Source organism: Sander lucioperca, chromosome 24 (assembly GCF_008315115.2).
Source record: "Sander lucioperca isolate FBNREF2018 chromosome 24, SLUC_FBN_1.2, whole genome shotgun sequence".
Lineage (NCBI taxonomy): Eukaryota > Metazoa > Chordata > Actinopteri > Perciformes > Percidae > Sander > Sander lucioperca.
In genome coordinates, this window is record NC_050196.1 from 4,682,518 (window position 1) to 4,704,491 (window position 21,974).

At 41.8% G+C, this 21,974-nt stretch overlaps 3 protein-coding genes across 6 annotated transcripts in view; all 3 read left to right on the forward strand.

The window, feature by feature from the left end:
- Positions 1-21,974, forward strand: part of LOC116058583 (zinc finger protein OZF-like) — a 228,922-nt gene that overhangs the window by 152,929 nt on the left and 54,019 nt on the right. The gene's annotated exons all lie outside the window — the stretch shown is intronic.
- LOC118494416 (zinc finger protein 501-like) lies at positions 225-21,259 on the forward strand. 2 transcript variants are annotated; one of them, XM_035998333.1, is made up of 3 exons: positions 225-340; positions 485-556; positions 19,720-21,259. In XM_035998333.1, exons 2-3 carry the CDS (start codon positions 517-519, stop codon positions 21,240-21,242), a joined length of 1,563 nt encoding a protein of 520 aa, XP_035854226.1. In that variant the 5' UTR covers positions 225-340; positions 485-516; the 3' UTR covers positions 21,243-21,259. The 2 variants fall into 2 exon arrangements, with proteins under 2 accessions (XP_035854226.1, XP_035854227.1); XM_035998334.1 differs by having other exon boundaries at positions 19,732-21,259.
- LOC116058584 (gastrula zinc finger protein XlCGF8.2DB-like) overlaps positions 262-21,974 on the forward strand; it is a 57,273-nt gene continuing 35,560 nt past the window's right edge. For both annotated transcript variants that reach the window (XM_031311476.2, XM_035998343.1), the window contains exon 1: positions 262-340. The gene's annotated coding sequence lies outside the window, so the exon portion shown is untranslated. The remainder of the gene's footprint in view (positions 341-21,974) is intronic.

Consider the following 21,974-nt stretch of genomic DNA (forward strand, 5'->3'; position numbering starts at 1 on the left):
AAGTAAAAAGTATGATAATACCATCAAGGTACAGTACATGAGCAAATGTACTAAGTTACATTCAACAACTATTCTTATCTCTCATCTTATTAAAGGACAGTGGGTAAAATCGACTCTTGAAACGCTTTATTTTATTCTGAAGGGCAGAGGAGTGTAGCGGAAGTTGTGTTTGTGTTTCCGGGTTCCGGAAGATGCTACGACCTCCGTCCTATTATTTACATTTTACCTCGTGATGTGGACGGCGGAGTAAAAGGCGCCAGTGTTTGGTGTCCTTCCAGAGAGAAACATCACAAACTGCTGCATGAGGTTTTAAAACCTGAAGCGAAGCTACAAAGAGCAGGTCTGTTTTCTTTCTCTGACCGGAAACGCGTTTACTGCTGTTGTTGCAGGGAGTCCGCGCGCTAAGCTAACGTTAGCCGCAGCTAGCTCCTGCTAACGTGTGTTATTGGATATGTTGTGAGCTTCGTGTTTTTATCAAACGCAGGTCGGGGAGAAGTCGAGGAGAGGAACTTCAACATGAACTCTGAGAGGAAACTGTCAGCTGGCCAGCGGAGAGGTGGGAGACGTTTACAATGTGTTATATTCTTCTTATACTTTTTCTTACTTGACGTAAATGTTACCCAGTTTAGTGAGATTCATTGTATGAGCTGGCTCTGGTTTATAATGCCATGTAACTTTTATTGTTATCTAGTTTGAAAGTCATAACTACAAAAGTACATTAATAAGTAAGATCTGCTGTCAATGCCGGAATTAGAGGACAGGAGGTGCTCCACTTTTGCCACAGCTGATAAATTAACCACACTTCGTCCATGGCGACGCAACGCTATGCATAGCAACGGTCTGTTATTCTTATCAACAGTCTGTTATCAAGAATTAGCAGCCTGCAGAATGCCGTCAAATTAGGGGTGCAAGATATATCGACAATATCGTTATCACAATATCACGTTGCGCAATATTATATCTAGGGGTGCAAGATATATCGACAACATCGTTATCGCAATATTATATCGAAAGTGCATATAAGTATGCAGTATTTGGTTTATTTTGTGGAGCGCTGCGTCCCGTTCGTTGGCTTAGTTGTGTTCAATTTAGAGCCCACTTGAAACGCTATAATGATCCTGTTTCATTGGCCAGGTACCGTGCCACTTGCACACGTTAGTGCACGTCAGCGAATGGGTCCACTACATGACAAACCCTATGGAGCGTACCACGTGTGTGCATATTTCGACAGAGTGACAGTGTAAGTGAATAAATTGATAGAGACAACAAAACGGAACGAATCAGAAGTGAAAGAAAAGTTGTCCTGTTCTCTTTATTTATTTTATACTGTACAACCAGTAAAACATGTCCTGTTCTGTAGACATGGTCGACATGTTGTACCAGTCCAATATGACTGTCAGTTAAAATAAACCATGTGTTGTAAGAAAACTTGTTTAATTTGTTAAGAAGCTATTTTGATGCGTTTTCCCGTAACTTTTGTAATTTTACACGTTTAAAAATATCTAAATTAATATCGATATCGCGATATTCATAATCGATATCGCAATATCACATTTTGTCAATATCGTGCAACCCTACGTCAAATCGATGTCAATGTACAGTATTACAGCCTCATACAGGCTCTGCCTCCCTCCTCTGTCTTTTTTTGTCAACACTGAAATGGCTATCATATCTAATCTGATTAAACATGGATGGAAAGTAGGGCTGTTGAAATTAATGCCGAAATTCGAATAGTAAAAAAAAAAATACTATTCGAATGCTGGGAGCTTCATGAAGATAGCTAAAGGTAATGTTAGGTGCCCTACAGCTGTCAGTTAGCTTCTACTTCATATATTACCTTTTTAAATAGCTGTATTCTCAGTAACGTGACATACTGCAAGAAACAGGTTGCTTATAAATCACTAAAATAGTAGTGACAGCACCGTTTTGGCTTAGTTATTAATGCCGTTAGCATCGTTTGTTACTTACCAACAACCACATAATGCCATCGACAATGCATAAGCCTGAGTAGTGTAGTATATTATTTTACGGGCTGCAATTGAGCATTGCAGTAATATTATTTGAATATTTAAAAAAAACTAATGGAATTCGAATGGTATTATAGAGGAAGGTTGACAGCTCTAATGGAAAGGGGAGTACTGTATCTAAGCATCCAGTGTGGGAAAAATTGAGTGATGATCGAGACAGAGCTCAAAACACACATTAACTATTTTTTTGTTGTTGAGGTCAATAGTTATATATTTAATCAGCAATTTACCAGTCTACTACTGCCTTCAATGTTGCACTAGTAAACTTTATATTTGACAATAAGGCCTACTGTTTTCTGTCACATCGTTTATAGATCAGACCCGACCGCAAAAAACAGAAGCTGTTGCACAAACTCCTGAGGCCTGTACTACGAATCAAGATCAGTGTGTCCGTTTTATTGCCGTTACCCGAATGAACAGTGGTTAACACTAGTTCAATCAACCCAGGGTTTCCCAGTCTGGCGACGTACGCGTCCACATAAAAGAGGCGGTGTTTGCACCATATGACCAATCGAAAACATGGATAAGTCTACCAGAGCCGCATATTTTACATGAGAAGAGCAAACGATAATCCTACAGAAATATGAACAACACAGACACGGTTTTACAGGCAGAAAGCAATACAGCCGCTGCTTCTTAACCCCGGAAGGAAAGCTGGCAAAAAATAGCTGCTGCTGTAAATGCATAAATTGCAAGACTTATCAATATCACTGTCCCATCAGTCAGGCACAAGATCTGACCATAATTACACTTGTGCTTTCCATAAACGTTTGTTGCTGTAGCCTATATTCTTTAAATTGCAACCCTGGCAGTTAAGTGATCGTGGGAGAAAATCTTATATATATATAAGATTTTCTCCCACGATCACTCACTCAGAAAGTGTTTCTGAACATCAATGACATTCAAAACAGTGATAACTGAAACAGATATACAACACACCATGCAGTGTGTTTAAAAAAATATGTATTGCAAACAAACCTAAGTAGTACACAGATAAGAACATCTGCACCACCAAAGTGAACATAAAAGAACTATAAAATATATACATGCATATGGCACTTGTCAAAACCCATGCAATAGACATACACATACTTGCAGACGGCATCTTGGAAGTTTGTGATCAATACTGTATGGTGACCTAACCGTAACCAAGTGGTGTCCCATTTCATAGGTGTATGTTTTCACCCCTAGCCCTTGCCACTTGGTTCGAGGGACAAGGGCTAGGGGTAAGACCAAGGGGTAGGGGTAAGGGGGAGAATTGGGATTCAGCCTTATGCCTCCTGTATTTTAAGGAAGAACATTTATTTATTTACGATACATTATTCATTCACAAAGAAAATTTGTGTCCTTTTAAAGGTTGGATTTTTCCAATGTTTTTTAATTAATTAATTAATCAATTTCCAAAGATGATTTTTTTATTCCTCTTTTTAGTCAACTTTAGCATTGGTTCATAAACTTATGAGTGCCACTGTATATATGTATGTGTGCAACTATTGTCCCCCGCGAAGGCAATGTATGCGACTGGTCCGAATATGCCAACCGTATTAAGTCTACAAGAAAAAAACATTGTTTTTTTTTTTCACTGGTCAATTTTGAGATTTTGGGCTATTTGTCTTCAATAACATGTCTTCTTTCAGACTTGTGGTGAAATAAAGTCCGAAATACACATTTAGGTCTTTATTTTACTACACTTTGTCTGTTTGCGGCGGTAGATTTCACCTAAATTCAACAAAAGTTGGCGTTCTAAATCATCCCGCTGCTCCGCTGATCGCTGTCTGCACCCTGTCGTCACATATACCGTTGGAAAGCTCTCTTTCTCCTGTACAATGCTGTCGGATCCAAATATGGTCATTTCCTTTTTATCAGCAACCAATCGTGAAAGTAAAAGGGGGGATTTGACTCAAAATGCGCAATCTCATTGGCTGATGCCAATTTCTGACAACGTGATTCGTTCAGAATCGTCACGTGACGTGCTCTGACATTTCCGCGGTAGCTCAAAATGTTGAAAGAAGTGCGTCGAAAACGGCTGAAAATCACCTCAGAGAAGACGAAAACAGTTGTCATTAGCAAGAAGAGACAGGGGATTACAAACTAAGACAGCAGATGATGAAATACCATCACATACTACGTCGATGTTTAAACTATCGTTCAGAAAACAGGAGTGTTCAGACAGCGGAGGTAATCAGACGCGCTCTCTCTCGCTCTCGCTCTCTCTCTCTCTCTCTCTCTCTCTCTCTCTCTCTCTCTCTCAAAGCAGTTTAATTCAATTCAATTCAATTCAATTTTATTTATAGTATCAAATCATAACAAGAGTTATCTCGAGACACTTTACAGATAGAGTAGGTCTAGACCAAACTCTGTACTTTACGAAGCCCCAACTATTACAGTGGTTGCCTCAAGAGCAAGCATTAGCAGTAGCTATAGCGACAGTGGCAAGGAAAAACTCCCTTTTTTGTTAGGAAGAAACCTCGGACAGACCCAGACTCTTGGTAGGCGGTGTCTGACGGCACCAGTTGGGGGAGTGGTGAATGGTGGCAATAATAGTCATAATAAAGATAGTGAAACAGTGATCACAATGGTAGTCATAGTAGTTCATGTCATAGTAGGGCACAGCAGGGCGTTACGGGGTGTAGTGTGGCACAGCAGCCTGGGTGGACGCGGCAGGACGCAGTCGGACACTGCGGGGAAACGCAGAGCGTAGCAGGGTGTAGTAAGTCCATAGCGTCAGCTGCACCCAGGACCCCGGTGTAGGTGCCACCCAATTCCAAGGCGATGTTCTGGGTGAAGAAGAAGCAAAGGGACTCCGGGGAGAAAACTCCCCAGAGCTAGGTTAGTAACAGGCATTTCTGGGACTAAGATGCACACAAAAGGAGACAAGTGAAAAGAGAGAAGAGGGAGCGGCTCATTGTGTCCTTGGAAGGAGCTTCCCACAGAAGTCTAGAGTTATAATAGCATAACTAAGTTTACAGAAAGTCATAGCCTACATGTCATATATTAAATATTTGTCACATATATACTACACTGTACTGATCGCGATACAACACACTATATTACAAAACAATTACATTACACAACAGTTACAGTTTTGTATAATATAATTACTATATAATAGGCTACTAAAAAAAATCTGTAATTTTGGGATCCTAAAGTGGTTGTGAGTCCCTCAGGCTGTAGCAGGCAGATACATATTTAGCTGTCAGTGGAGCTGCTGTCACCTCTCTTAGGAGAACTATCAGCTTCTCTTCTGGAACTTTTTTTGGCTATTTTTTCAAAGTGTAATTCTCTTAGTGAAGATAGTTTTTCCCAGTGGAGGAGGAAGTGCATCTCTGTCTGACCCAGCTGGTGGTCACTGAGCCTGTATTTAGTCAGGATCCGTCTCTTCTTTGTATCTCTGACAGTGTGAAGATAATCTGTCAAATAATAATTTTGTCTACTTTGTTTGCTTTCTCCAATGTTCTAAATATTGGTCTTTTGAATGAGTCATAATTAGTTTTGTTCTGTTGTGTTATGAACCAGTGCTGATGGGAGCCTGGTTAGTTATCTTCACCATCAGCTGACTGAGGGGACTGGTTCTGGTTAGTTATCTTCACCATCAGCTGACTGAGGGGACTGGTTCTGGTTAGTTAGCTTCACCATCAGCTGACTGAGGGGACTGTTTTGTGGGAAAAGTAAGCTGGAGCAGCAGCAAGTATGGCCATGAAGGTGCCTCTGCCATGCTTTCTGTTATGGAGAAGTTGTGGCTTCAGAGCACAGTTGTGATGGTCAATTCAATGAGAGAAACTGATATGCTCAGGACCTCAAAAGCTGAGGCCGTCACAGCTGCCAGTGTAAAACATAGGCGCAAGAGTCTAAGCACAGCTAAAATACATATGGTGCTGGAATGGACAGTTAGACTTTAAAAAAGCTGTTACAGCTACTGTTGGTCTTGTTCTGTGTCCATACAACTGTTCAGCGTGGGTTTTGTCTGCAACTTTGTGCATGATACGCCAATATTAATTCATTGAGTTACTGCAGTTGTAGGCCTTATATGCTTGCCATTTTATTAAATAATCAATTTTCATGAGCTTGAAATATTCTATATTATTATCACTAAGGGCCTGAGCATTTATTCTGTTTTTGAGCAATTTTTCCAATAGAAATGTATTAAATTCCACTATTTAAATCTTTAAATGCCGTTTTCTCAAAATGAGTTTTTTGTCATTCTCCAGTATAAACATTTCAGCCTATGTAGCACCTATGTACACCAAACTTTCCAGTTATACACTTAGTAGTATTCTGAAGATATTTACAGAGGGATTTGTTAATAAATCATTCCTGCCCTGATTAATGTGAAATTTTAAGCTAAAAAACATGGCGAAAATCGATTTTCTTTTAAGGCTATGGACAGTATATTTTGATTTCCTAGGTAATGAAAGCAGCTATCCTGAAATCCCTCTGTAATTTTGTTTTCATGTTGTGTGTAAACAAAATGAAAAAAGAATTTTGCACCTGGCTTTATCATATGTTCAGATCTATCTACCGAAAATATATGCAAAATCGCGCATATTTAATGAGAAAATGTCTTAATTTGCATAATGAAACATAAACATTTCATTTCCATGTTATCCCAGACAGACTTGATGCTGCTGAGATCAGGACTCTGTGGGGGCCATGCCATCACTTCCAGGACTTATATAGCGCTTTTCTAGTCAAACTGCTACTACTACTAAAAACAACTACTCAAAGCGCTTTTACATAGTACAGGAACCATTCACCGCTCACACACATTCATACACTGTGGCCGAGGTTGCCGTACAAGGTGCCACCTGCTCATCAGATAAACATTCACACACATTTACACTCCGATGCGCAGCATCAGGGGAAACTCGGGGTTCAGTGTCTTGCCCAAGGACACTTCGACATGGGACTGCAGGGCCAGGGATTGAACGACCAACCTTCCGAATGGCAGGCGACCGCTCTACCACTGAGCCACAGCCGACCCATAATAATCAATGAAATACAATAACTGTTGTTTAGTTATCATTGGCTGTCTTCTATCCTATTTTCAAGAGATTATGGAGAAAAAAACTCAAGTTGCTCGTCACTTCAGCTTTGCACAAGAGGATGTTAAATATATAGGGGGTTTCTAGTTTGTCTCCCATTATTAGGGCCCGAGCGGTGACAGTGGCAAAGGCCCTATTGGAACTGAAGGAATTATTATTTTCTCGGCAAATGAATTGCCTTTTTGAAGGGCTTACCATATTCAAAAACTCACCAAATTTAGCGGTCCCATCAAGTCTGGTGAAAATGTACGTATTTTATGGGTTTCGCGCAATGGCTCGCTATCGCCCCCTACAAAATCAAAAAAAAATTTCCCCTGCAGTACGTTTAACGTAGATTCACGAAACTTGGTACACATATCTATCATGTCAAGACGCACAGAAAACGTCATTGGAGCCATACCCTAAACCCAACAGGAAGTCCGCCATTTTTAATTGAAAGTTCGAAATTAGTGCGATTTTGGCCATTTCCACGTCACAGATATTTCATCCGATCAACTTCAAATTTGGTCTGCACCATCTTAAGACATTAAAGATGAAAAGTTGTTAAAAGAAAAAAATTCCGTCATAGGGCGTGGCCGTGGCGGGGCGGCCATTTTGTGCGTTTCGCCATCGATACAGGAAGTGGGTGTAACTCGAGTGTACAATTGCCTCGAAACTTTTCATGATTCATAAGACTCTAACTCTAACATTTACCCGACAAAATTGACTCAAAGTCATAGCGCCCCCTAGTGGCAACAGGAAGTAGGCCTAAAAGTCAAGGTGCTATACTTGAACGAACTCCTCCTAGAGATTTCATCCGATGGACTTCAAATTTGGTCTGTACCATCTCAACACCTTAAAGATGAAAAGTTATTAAAAGAAAAACTTTTCATCAAACGGTGTGGGCGTGGCGGCCATTTTGAGTGTTTAGCGATGAACGAGAAAGTGGCTGTAACTCCAGTGGACCTTGTCATATCTGCTTGAAATTTCCCACAATTAACAAGAGTCCAGGCCTGAGGACATATACAGGCCAATATTGACTTTTGGTCATAGCGCCCCCCGCTGGCAACAGAAAATCAGCCTTATATGACAAACATCATCCGATTTACATGAAACTTATGTGTGTTCTACATGTGATACTGAGCCGCCCCCTATACGGTAACCACGCCCACTTACTCAGGCCACGTCCCTTTAATAACATTTGAACCGTTTAAGGTAGACCCTTGTGAGAGGAATCATTGAACTCAGCAGAGAGTTTGTTTGTCATTGGTCATGGTTTTGCCCGCCCCCTATGTTTAAGCCACGCCCCCTTTCATTACTGGTGACCCATTTAAGGTAGTCTTGTGTGAGGTATCGTTGAACTCAGCAGAGACTTCCTTTTTCATTGGTCATGGTTTGCCCCGCCCCCAATGCTTTAGCCACGCCCCATTTCACAGCTAATGAACTGTATGGCGTAGAGTCTTGTGTGAGGTATCATTGAACTCAGCATAGAGTTCCTTTTTGATTGTGATGGTTTGACCCGCCCCCTGTGTGTTAGCCACGCCCACTTTCACAGCTAATGAACTGTATGACGTAGGGTCTTGTTTGAGGTATCATTGAACTCAGCAGGGAGTTCCCTTTTCATTGGTGATGATTTGTGGTGTCTGAGTGCAGCGCAAATGACAACGCAAGGAGCGGCGTCCGCCAGTAACCACAACATGCGCGAGGGCCCATCCAACGCTGCTTGCAGATTTAATTACGAATTATTTCTACAGGTAACGTTAAATATTATACACGGTAGGTAAGGCATAGACATTTCTCTGTTCTTATCTGAGGTGGAAACATTAACGCCGCAGTAGCATTGCACTTTACATTAGCCTAGCAGCTAGCGGAGTTTCCTTCTGCTTAGTGCTTTATCCTAATAAAACAACGTGGTTGAATTTGAGCCTGCATGTACGTCTTTGTAGTTTAAATAGAACAGCTGATATTAGGCCTGTCACGATAACAAATATTGTCGTTCTGAGACCATTTTCATCTAATAACCACCTCTCTGTGGGGGAAGGAGCCAGAACTTGTGCGGGAGGTGTAGCGCTACCAGTTGGATCTGGTGGGGCTTACCTCTATGCACAGGGTCGGTTCTAGAACCATACTCCTGGCTAGGGGTTGGACTCTATTCTTCTCCGGAGTTGCCCAGGGTGTGAGGTGCCGGGCGGGTGTGGGGATACTCTCAAGCCCACGGCTGAGCGCCGCTATGTTGGAGTTTACCCCGGTGGACGAGAGGGTCGCCTCCCTACGCTTGCAGGTTGTGGGGGGGAAAACTCTGACTGTTGTTTGTGCATATGCACCAAACAAGAGTTCGGAGTATTCAGCCTTCTTGGAGACCTTGCAGGGAGGGACTCCATAGTTCTGCAGGGGGACTTCAACACGCACGTGGGCAATGATGGAGATACATGGAGAGGCGTGATTCGGAGGAACGTGATTGGGAGGAACGGCCTCCCTGATCTAAACCAGAGTGGTTGTCTGTTGTTGGACTTCTGTGCTAGTCATGATTGTCTATAACAAACACCATGTTCAAACATAGGGTTGCTCATTACTGTACCTGGTACCAGAGTACCCTAGGCCGAAGGTCAATGATCGATTTTATAATCGTTTCATCTGATCTGATGTATGTTTTGGACACTCGGGTGAAGAGAGGGGTGGAGCTGTCAACCGATCACCAGCTGGTGGTGAGTTGGGTCAGGGGGTGGGGGAAGACTCTGGACAAACCTGGTAAGCCCACACAGAGGTAGTGCGGGTAAATTGGGAACGTCTGGAAGAGGCCCCTGTCCGACAGACTTTCAACTCACACCTCCGGCGGAGCTTTTCGTGCATCCCTGTGGAGGCTGGGGGCATTGAACTTGAGTGGACACTGTTCAAAGTTTCCATTGCTGAAGCTGCGGCGGGGAGCTGTGGTCTTAGGGTCTTGGGTGCCTCAAGGGGCGGTAACCCTCGAACACCATGCTGGACACCAGTGGTCAGGGAAGCCGTCCGACTGAAGGAGTCTTTCCGGCATATGTTATTCCAGAGGACTCCGGAGGCAGTTGTAAGGTACCGGAGGGCCCGAAGGGCTGCAGCCTCTGCCGTGAAAGAGGCAAAGCAGCGGGTGTGGTGTTCGGTCGGCACCAAGGTGCTTCTGGAAAACCGTTCACCATAGAGGTCGACCGATAGTGGATTTTACCGATACCGATAGCTAGGTTGGGCCGTATTTGCCGATAACCGATTAATCGACCGATAGTATTTATAACTTATACAGTTGACAAAATACATACGTTGTTTCAAAAAAAGTCCAGACGCTTTTGCTAATAATCAAAATAATGTCATATTTATTGATATTACACCCACAGCAATGCTACACAAGCATGTGTGTTGTCTAAAACAGTTCTCCTACATATTTGGAGTCATCCAGTGCAAAAATAAACATAATGAGCATTATAATTCATATATTTGCCGATAACGATAGTTCCACCAATCAACTATCGGTGCCGATTAATCGGCAAAACCGATGAATCGGTCGACCTCTAGTTTACCACCTCAGGTAAGGCTGAGCAATTTTATCAATTCTGCGATATAAATCGATAGTTTTTTTTCCCAAGAAAGTATTGATTTTTAAGCCGCGAGTATCCCCCGTGTTTACCCCATTGACATATACGTTCGCGTTGCAGGAAGAGCGATTTGGTCAGCCTTTGGTCAGATTGGGAAACAATCAGACTGTTAATGGAAACAATACAGAGCAGCGCCGCCTGCTGCTATGGAGACGTATTACGTTTCGCACACACGCAGAGCATAGGCTCAAGTCAGCGTTTCTTCGGTGTGTTCTGGGGAGAACCCATGGTACTATGTTTACACTGGCTACCTCATATGTTGTGTCAAGCTAAAAAAAGCTGTCAAAGAAACTGTTCAGAACAGGCCACTTGCTGCACTTTTTAACTCTCCATTGTTAATTGCAATACTGCACTTTATTTACTTTTCAAAGGCTTGTAAGCTTTCAATAAATGGAACAATTTTTTTCAACACATCTTTGATTCATTTTGTCCAGCATTTGCAAGCTGTAGACTCTCTGTCCAGTCAGAGACATATATTGTGTAATTGATGTTTTTAGTTTTCAGTTCAATTAATTAGATCCAAGTAAATGGAACACTCACAAGATGTCACCAAAATCACTGTCCCCTTTAAATCTTTCAGAAAATGATGTAAGTGTATCAAATTATATCGAATCGTATCGTTGGCTGAATATCGTGATATATATATATCGTATTGTGAGCTGAATATCGTGTATCGTATCGTGAGATTAGTGTATCGCTACAGCCCTAACCTCAGGAGGGGGAAGCGGGGAACCATCCAAGCTGTGTACAGTAAGGATAGGACGCTGTTGACCTCAACTGAGGAGGTAATAGGGCGGTGGAAGGAGCACTTTGAGGAACTCCTAAATCCGACTAATACGCCCTCTACGGTAGAAGCAGAGCTGGAGGATGATGGGGGATTGTCGTCAATTTTCCTGGTGGAAGTCGCTGAGGTAGTTAAACAACTCCACAGTGGCAAAGCCCCAGGGATTGATGAGATCCGTCCAGAAATGCTTAAAGGTGTGGAAGGGTTGTCTTGGTTGACACCCCTCCCTAAACATTGCGTGGAAGTCTGGGGCGGTGCCTAAGGAGTGGCAGACCGGGGTGGTGGTTCCCCTGTTAAAAAAAAGGGGGGACTAGAGGGTGTGTGCCAATTACAGGGGTATCACACTTCTCAGCCTCCCCGGTAAAGTCTTTTCCAAGGTGCTGGAAAGGAGGGTTCGGCCAATAGTCGAACCTCGGGTTGAAGAGGAACAATGCGAATTCCGTCCTGGTCGTGGAACAACAGACCAGATCTTTACTCTCGCAAGGATCCTGGAGGGAGCCTGGGAGTATGCCCAACCAGTCTACATGTCTTTTGTGGATCTGGAGAAGGCGTATGACCGGGTCCCCCGGGAGATACTGTGGGAGGTGCTGCGGGAGTATGGGGTGAGGGTGTCCCTTCTCAGGGCCATCCAATCTCTGTATGACTCCACCTGTACCTTCCCTCTCCCAGTGCCTTTGAGCAGCAGCTGAAAATGTGCTCTAAGGTTCCACGCTTGGAGCACAGTGGACATGCTGGTGACTCCACTGTACCCCATATGTGAAGGTTTGATGGGCTGGGAAGCACATCATATACTGCCTGGATGAGAAACTTGATCCGCTGTGGCTCTGTCTTCCACAGCTCCGCCCATGTCACCTTCCTCTCAATCGCGTTCTCCCATCGTATCCAGGCACCCTGTTGCCTCATTCCCACTGTCCTGCAGGTTCTCTCCTCCTCGACAACTGCTCTCACCTCCTCCTGGACAAGGTGGCAATTTTGTCATTCAATTTGAATATGTATTTTACAATTGACAATTCAGTATGCAAAGTTTCAGTGCAATCCTCAATTCAGTTACAATTATTTTGCATACAAATTTTAATGAAAATCAATTGCATTTCTTATTGCCATGTTTTTTTGGTCTCTTTATTCAATTGGCAATTCAGTGTGCCAGCGAAACAGCGCCCTCCCCCCACGTCTCATCAAGGCGGGGCTTAAGTTAGGACATCAATTCCTTGTTTACTGACTGACAGTCCCGGGCTTCCACTTCACTCAAATCCAGTCGTCAACGCCAGTCAAGGCCACTTCTGTTCTCCTTGTTCGTTAAGTTTAATGTTATACCTTCGATAATGTCCATACTGTCTGTTCAGCCTAGAATTTTGTGTTTATTTACATGAGGCATTACAATTAGCGTTACCTTGGGTTAGTAGCTTGCTAACAATCGAGGGTAACAAAAGCAAAGTAACTTTGCTAAAGTGAGCCATGTTTACTGCTAGTTGCTCACTAATTTACAACGCTAGTGACAACAGCAAAGGCAGAAACATGTCTGAGGTAAACACACAAGCATTTCAACCCCTTATCAACCTAACAACAGTCAGGGAAGTGCAAATGGGAAGCCTTTAGCCAACTGTAACGTTATATACTCTCGTTCTATAGCCTGTCAAAGACCAAGTGAGGCAGTAAAAAAAAAATTGGTAAAATGTAAACGGCACATAGGGCTGGGCGATATGGAGAAAATTAAATATCACAATATTTTTGACCAAATACCTCGATATTGATACCGCAACGATTTTGTAGTTTGTGGCGGTATTATAGATATTGTATTTTAATATGAGAATTTAAATAAGTAATCATCAGTAAGTATGTGGCAAGTTGCAAAATAGGATATCGATATCGGAAATAAGAGTAGTCACCTTATAGACACTTTATACTCATTTCTGTTCAATCTTTCAGTTTAGTTTAACTTATTTAACCTGATTCTCAATGGCTCATCTGCATATTGTGAGCAATAAATACATATGAACATTGCGAAAGTGTATCACTTGGTCTTTGACAGGCTATAGATCGAGAGTATATAACATTACAGTTGGCTAAAGGCTTCCCATTGACGTTTCCCTGACTGGTGTTAGGTTGATTAGGGGTTGAAATGCTTGTGTGTTTACCTCAGACATTTTTCTGCCTTCGCTGTTGTCACTAGCGTTGTAAATTAGTGAGCAGCCAGCAGTAAACATGGCTAACTTTAGCAAAGTTACTTTGCTTGTGTTAGCCTGGATTGTTAGCAAGCTAGTAACCCAGGGTAACGCTAATTGTAATCCCTCATCATGTAAATAAACACAAAATACAAACAACGGTCTCACTGCAATAATCTACTGATAAGGTCTAAAGTCTATGCTGAACAGACAGCATGGACGTTATCGAAGGTATACCGTAAACTTACTGGACACTGAGAACAGAAGTGGCCTTGACTGGCGTTGACTGGATTTGAGTGAGGTGGAAGCGCTGGCACATTGAATTGCCAATTGAATAAAGAGACCAAAAAACCATGGCAGTATGAAATGCAAGTTATTGCGCTTTCATTCAAAAGTTAATGCAAAATAATTTAAACTGAATTGAGGATTGCAGGTTGTAGATATAGTTCTGATACTAAGTCAGTTAAAATCACTTTAATATATGCACATTAAAACCATGCACCGACCATTCCTTCAATCATCGATTAACGATTGCCAATCGGCACACAAAGCAAAATGGAACTGCAGTTTGCTCTTAAGTATGGCAGGAAACAATCACCACAAACTCCTGGGCAGTTCAGGGCTTGTTTGTTTTTTTTACTTTCATAGTGTTTCAAACTTTTTTGTCCAAAAGTTTGGAATCAGTTCAAACGTAATTAAAACAAAAACTCTGTACAGTGTGTCTACTGAAAAACCGAACGAGCTTACCACAATAATAGCACGACGTCAATACTTCAGCATCTCAACAGAAAACATTTGTCATCCATTCCACGAAGCGGACCCGACAAAAGTAAATCACAGTCGTATGGACGATGAAACTACACCAAACACAACAACTACCAAAAAAAAAGACAATTAAAGCTGCAAGCAGCGATGGACGGGCCCTCGCTCCTCTGCACGCGTCGGGGTCACCGGCGGTCGCCGATCCTTGCGACCGTGCATTTGCGCGGCACTCAGACACCGCAAATCGTCATCAATGAAAAGGGAACTCCCTGCTGCGTTCAATGATACCTCACACAAGACTCTACCTTAGATGGGTCAGCATTTATGAAAGGGGGCGTGGCTTGAACATAGGGGGCGGGCCAAACATCACCAATGAAGAAGTAACTCTGCTGAGTTCATTGATACCTCACACAATGGTCAACCTTAAATCGTTCAAATGTTATGAAAGTGGGCGTGGCTTAAGCATAGGGGGCGGGCCAAACCATCACCAATGAAGAAGCAACTCTCTGCGGAGTTCAATGACACCTCACACAAGACCCTACCTTAAATGGTTCAAATGTTATGAAAGGGGGTGTGGCTTAAGCATAGGGGGCGGGCCAAACCATCACCAATGAAGAAGCAACTCTCTGCTGAGTTCAATGACACCTCACACAAGACTCTTCCTTAAATGGGTCACCAGTTATAAAAAGGGGCGTGGCTAAATTATAGGGGCCGGGCAACCCATCACCAATTAAAAAGGAAGTCTCTGCTGAGTTCAATGATACCTCACACAAGGGTCTACCTTAATCGGTTCAAATGTTATGAAAGGGGTGTGGCTTACACATAGGGGGCGGGCCAAACATCACCAATGAAGAAGCAACTCTCTGCTGAGTTCAACGACACCACACAAGGGTATACCTTAAACGGTGTAAATGCTATGAAAAGGGGCGTGGCTTACACATAGGGGGCGGGCCAAACCATCACCAATGACGAAGCAACTCTCTGCTGAGTTCAATGACACCTCACACAAGACCCTACCTTAGATGGATCAGCATTCATGAAAGGGGGCGTGGCTTGAAAATAGGGGGCGGGCCAAACCATCACCAATGAAGAAGTAACTCTCTGCTGAGTTCATTGATACCTCACACAATGGTCAACCTTAAATCGTTCAAATGTTATGAAAGGGGGCGTGGCTTAAGCATAGGGGGCGGGCCAAACCATCACCAATGAAGAAGCAACTCTCTGCTGAGTTCAATGACACCTCATACAAGACTCTACCTTAAACGGTACAAATGTTATGAAAGGGGGCGTGGCCTGTGTAAGTGGGCGTGGTTATATTATAGGGGCCGGCTCATTATCACATGTAGACCACACATTCTAAGTTTCATGTAAATCGGATGATGTTTGTCTTATAAGGCGCATTTCCTGTTGCCAGCGGGGGGCGCTATGACCAAAAGTCAAATATGGCCTGTAGGTGTCCTCAGGCCTGGACCCTTGTCAATCGTGAGAATTTTCGGGCAGATACGACAACGTACACTCAAGTTACAACAATTTATTTGTTCATCGCTCAACACTCAAAATGGCCGCCACGCCACGCCCACACCGTCAGACGAAAAGTTTTTCTTTTAATAACTTTTCATCTTTAAGGTGTTGGGATGATAGAGACCAAGTTTGAAGTACATCGGATGAAATCTCTAGGAAGAGTTCGTTAAAGTATAGCACCTTGACTTTTAGGCCTACTTCCTGTTGCCACTAGGGGGCGCTATGACTTTAAGTAAATATCGGCCTTTATTTGTCCTCAGGGTTGGACTCTTATGAATCCTGAAAAGTTTCGAGCCAATCGGACAATGTACACTCGAGTTACACCCACTTCGCCCCGCCACGGCCATGCCCTATGACGAAAAGTTTTTCTTTTAACAACTTTTCATCTTTAATGTCTTAAGATGGCACAGACCGAATTTGAAGTTGATCGGATGAAATCTCCAGGAGGAATTCGTTAAAGTACGACATGTGGAAATGGCCAAAATCGCACTAATTTCGAACTTTGAAATCAAAATGGCGGACTTCCTGTTGGGCTTAGGGTATGGCTTCAATGACGGTTTTTGTACATCTTGACATGATACATATGTGTACCAAGTTTCGTGAGTCTACGTTTAAACGCACTGCAGGGGCTAAATTTTTTTAACTTTGTAGGGGGCGCTAGCGAGCCATTTTTGCGCGCCTATTCCCGAAGCCCTTAAAATACGTAAATTTTCACCAGACCGCCAAATTCGGTGAGTTTTTGAATATGTTAAGCCCCTCAAAAAGCCAATTAATTTGCCGGGAAAATAATAATAATTCCTTCAGTTTCAATAGGGCCTTCGCCGCTGTTGGCGCTCGGGCCCTAATAATAATAATTCCTTCAGTTTCAAAAGGGCCTTCGCCGCTGTCGGCGCTCGGGCCCTAATTAAATACGTATTTGATTTGACCACAATTTGATCTAAAGAGCCGACTTGTTGGCTATCCCTTCAGAAAAACAGCTGATTGTTGCGCATCACTCTCTCTCACTCTCTCTCTTCACGGAGAAACAGCTGATCAACAATCTACTATCATAAGTGTAACAGAGCTGTGTAGCATTGTAATCAAATATATAAATTAAAATAGATTGAGTATAATTAATATTTACATATACATATATTTACATATAGGCCTATATACAGATCAGTCTCAGGTTGAAACTTGTAGTTCTGAAAGTTAAGTTGCACAACTTAAGGTAATGTTTATGTATGTTTGATGTATGCCTTAGTTTGAGGTTTCAGAAAATGTTTTCTTTAAAATGTTACATTGTAATATGGCACTTAAATGCACTTCATATGTTTAGTTTTTGAGATGATATTGTAAGCAATGTAGGCAACAAAAATTTAGCTTTTTTCCCGAAAATTTAACCAACTATTGTTTATTATTGCTCTTCAATAAAACAAAAGTATTTCTTATCCGATTAAACGATGGAATAATCGGTAGAATACTCGATTACTAAAATAATCGATAGCTGCAGCCCTAGTTGCTTTTCTCCAAAAAGGAATCATTCACAACTTTTTGTCGCAGGCATTCACAATAAATGGAAAGACTTGCGTTTTTGCCCGATTGTCTGACAAGTGACTCAGTATTTGTAAATAAAGCTTATCCAGCATTGGCAACATGCTGCTAATCTCCCCTGAGTGGTGCATCTTGTCTAGCAGCTCCTCCAACTTTTAGACGCACCAGCTAGCATGCCAGCTTCTAGCCATAAAAGGCAAGGCAGCTTTATTTGTATAGCACATTTCAGCAACAGGGCAATTCAAAGTGCTTTACATGAAAACAGATTAAAAAATTGAAAACGGATAAAATACGAGAATAAAAGTTACAGTGCAGTATAAGAAATTAAACATTGAAGAGCAGTTAAAACAGTTAAATATATAAAAGCAGATACAATTGGAATTTCTCTTTATATGCTTGATTGTCATACAGTGTCAACAATGCAACTTCAGTATAAGAAATGAACAGTTATTTAAAGAAAGGCAACATCAAAAAGATAGGTCTACAGCCTTGATTTAAAAGAACTGAGAATTGCAGCAGACCTGCAGTTTTCTGGGAGTTTGTTCCAGATATGTGGAGCATAAAAACTAAACGCAGCTTCCCCCTGTTTAGTTCTGACTCTGGGGGCAAAAGGCAGACCTGTCCCAGACGACCTGAGAGGTCTGGGTGGTTCATAGTGTATTAGCAGATCAGAAATGTATTTTGGCTCTAAACCATTTAGTGATTTATAAACCAGCAAAAGTATTTTGAAATCAATTCTTTGAGGTACTGGAAGCCAGTGTAGAGACTTCAGAACTGGAGTGATGTGATCCACTTTCTTGGTCTTAGTGAGGACTCGAGCAGCAGCGTTCTGAATCAGCTGCAGCTGTCTGATTGATTTTTTAGGGAGACCTGTAAAGACACCACTACAGTAGTCAAGTCTAATGAAGATAAAAGCATGGACAAGTTTTTCCACGTCCTGCTGAGACATAAGTCCTTTAACCCTTGATATATTTTTAAGGTGGTTATAGGCTGACTTTGTAATTGTCTTAATGTGGCTGTTAAAATTCAGGTCTGAGTCCATGACTACACCAAGGTTTCTGACTTTGTCTGTTGTTTTTAACATTATCGTTTGAAGCGGAGTGCTGACTTTTAATCGTTCCTCTTTTGCTCCAAAAACAACCAACTCAGTTTTTTCTTCATTGAATTTAAGAAAGTTCTGGCACATCCAGTCGTTAATTTGTTCAATGCACTTAGTCAGTTGTTGTATTGGACTATAGTCCCCTGGCGATAAGGTTATATAAATTTGTGTGTCATCCGCACAACTATGGTAACTTATTTTATTGTTTTCCATAATTTGAGCCAGTGGAAGCATGTAGATGTTAAACAGGAGAGGCCCCAGAACGGAGCCTTGGGGAGCTACGCACGTCATATTTGTATACTCAGATGTATAATTCCCTATATAGACACAAAGTAGTCCCTATTCTTTAAATAAGACTCAAACCACTTTAGTACTGAGCCAGAAATGCCAACCCAGTTTTCCAATCGGTCTAGTAATATGTCATGGTCGACCGTATCAAATGCAGCACTGAGATCAAGTAATGCTAAGACTGAAATTTTGCCACTATCTGTGTTTAAGTGGATGTCATTAGCTGTCTCAGTGCTGTGGTGTGGTCGAAAACCCGACTGGAAGGCATCAAAACTGTTGTTTTAAAAAGGTCCACCTTCTTCTTAAGGACAACACTGTTGTTGCCAACTTGGCCTTTGGTTGTGGTATGACTGATTTACCTCTAGTCTCTAATCTTTTCAAATGAATTTAAATAAAAAGGTTGATCATATAATCATTTTCAAAACATTCAAAACTGTTACTGTTATTTCTCTTTCAAAAGGCAGCAATATATAACAAATTATAATCTACAGTGGTCATGTGATTTCATACATTAGCAGTGAAATAATGCATAACAATCATGAAACATGATTATTTTTCAGACCATAATCTTACCAACAGAGTCTATAATTGTTGCATCCCTAGAAACAACAGAACTGGACAATCCTCATTCTTCTTTTGAGCTACCAGTGTGACAGCATTTTGCCTTAAATTGTTAAAGATTGTTGGCTCTGACTGGACTTCATGGCGCATTCAGCTGACTCTCTGTAATTCATATTGCATTCATGTCCCCCTTGTTATTGTGAGTGGCATTGCTGGAAAAAAATCTTTAAATCAAAGATTGAATTTAAAATCCTGACAGACCTATTTATTATGAAAGTGAATATAGCTACTCATCAAAGTATTGTTAAATTCACATTAATAGCTGTCAGTTTGTGTTTCAACTTTACCTTCAGATGTCCAGAAAGTGATTGTTGGTGAAGAACATCAGCAGGAGTGGAGCTCCAGTCTGGACCAGGAGGACACAAAGCCCCCACACATTAAAGAGGAACAGGAGGAACTCCAGATCAGTCAGGATGAAGAACAGCTTCAAGGGCTGGAGAAGGCTGATATCACCAAGTTCTCATTCACTCTGGTCCCTGTGAAGAGTGAAGATGATGAAGAGAAACCTCAGTTCTCACAGCTTCATCAAAGACAAACGGAAGAGATAAAAACAGAAGCTGGTGGAGAGGACTGTGGAGGACCAGAACCAGCCATGAAATCAGATCCAGATACACATTTACAATCAGCTACTGATGACGAGACTGGAGACTCTTCTGAACCTGAGACTGATGCCAGTGTTGATTGGAAGGAGACCAGAGAACCTCAGTCAGGTTTAAACTCTATGAAAAATAATGAAGTCCCTATCAGTGATTCGAGATTTAGTCTTAAGAGACACATGATAGCTCATACAAGAGAGAAACCATTTAGCTGCTCTGTCTGTCAGAAGACGTTTATAAGGAGTGCAAGTTTAAAGCGACACATGAGATGTCATACAGGAGAGAAACTATTTGGCTGCTCAGTTTGTAAGAAAACTTTTACAGAGAGTGGAAATTTAAAGATACACATGAGAATCCACACAGGAGAGAGACCATTTATCTGCTCAGTCTGTAAGAACGATTTTAGAGACAGGGGAAGTTTAAAGAGCCACATGAGAATCCACACAGGAGAGAAACCATTTAGCTGCTCAGTCTGTAGGAAAGCTTTTACAGTGAGTGCACATTTACAGAGACACATGAAAATCCACACAGGAGAGAAACCATTTAGCTGCTCAGTCTGTAAGAAAGCGTTTAATGAGAGTGCAGATCTACAGAGACACACGAAAACCCACACAGGAGAGAAATCATTTGGCTGCTCTATCTGCAAGAAAACATTCATAGAGAGTTGGCATTTAAAGAGCCACATGAGAATCCACACAGGAGAGAAACCATTTAGCTGCTCAGTCTGTAGGAAAGCTTTTACAGTGAGTGGAAGTTTACAGAAACACATGCGAATCCACACAGCAGAGAAACCATTTAGCTGCTCAGTCTGTAAGAAAGCTTTTAAAGAGAGTGCATACCTACAGAGACACACAAAAACCCACACAGGCGAGAAATCATTTTCCTGCTCTATCTGCAAGAAAACATTCATAGAGAGTTGGCATTTAAAGAACCACATGAGAATCCACACAGGAGAAAAACCATTTAGCTGCTCAGTCTGTAAGAAAGCTTTTAAAGAGAGTTCACATTTACAAAGACATATGAAAATCCACACAGGAGAGAAACCATTTGGCTGCTCTATCTGCAAGAAAACATTCATAGAGAGTTGGCATTTAAAGAGCCACATGAAAATCCACACAGGAGAGAAACCATTTGGCTGCTCTATCTGCAAGAAAACTTTCATAGAGATTGGACGTTTAAGGAAACACATGAGAATCCATGTATTTTAAGACGTGTTGCATGGAGATCCAGTTTGCAAATTAACTTGACTTATTAGGAAATTGCATACAATGCTAGCCCTAATTAGAATTTTAGGTTTTAAATGACATATCTTAAATGAAGTTTTAAAAAATGTTTTTACTGTTTAGATCCATGGAACTCTAAATATTAACTTGTTCATGTTTGCAAATTAACTTGACTTATTAGGAAATTGAATACAATGCTTGCCCTCTCATAAATGGCAGCTGTTCTGTAGTCACAAGGAACAGCCACCTAACTCAGTCTCCCAGCAGACGCTCCAGTCTTCACTCCTAAGTTTGAAGGACTGTGATATCCCTGTTAAGGTTGGATACCGAACTCTGTACTTTTTTGGGTACTGACCAAATTACATCGGTACTACCGAGGACAGATTCCCGTTAAATTAAATTGTGCCAAATTTCCTTTCCTGAGAGCGCGTAATTGCAAGGTTAAATGTCCTCTCTGACTGTTGCGAGCGGAGCTCAGTTGCAGTACAGACAGAGCAAACTCAAGCAAACTACATCATGTCTGCATTTTTGTGACTCACGCCAATTAAGCAATTGCAAGTGTGGTTACACTTTTCAAAACTTCACACAGACACTGTTTGCTGCAATATAATATAATGTCAAGCCGAAAGTGGCTGTGGTGCTGTTAACGTTGCACTTTCTCTGAGACAGGCAGCGCCAACAGTAGTTTCTATGCCCTGGTGAGTGACTGACAACATG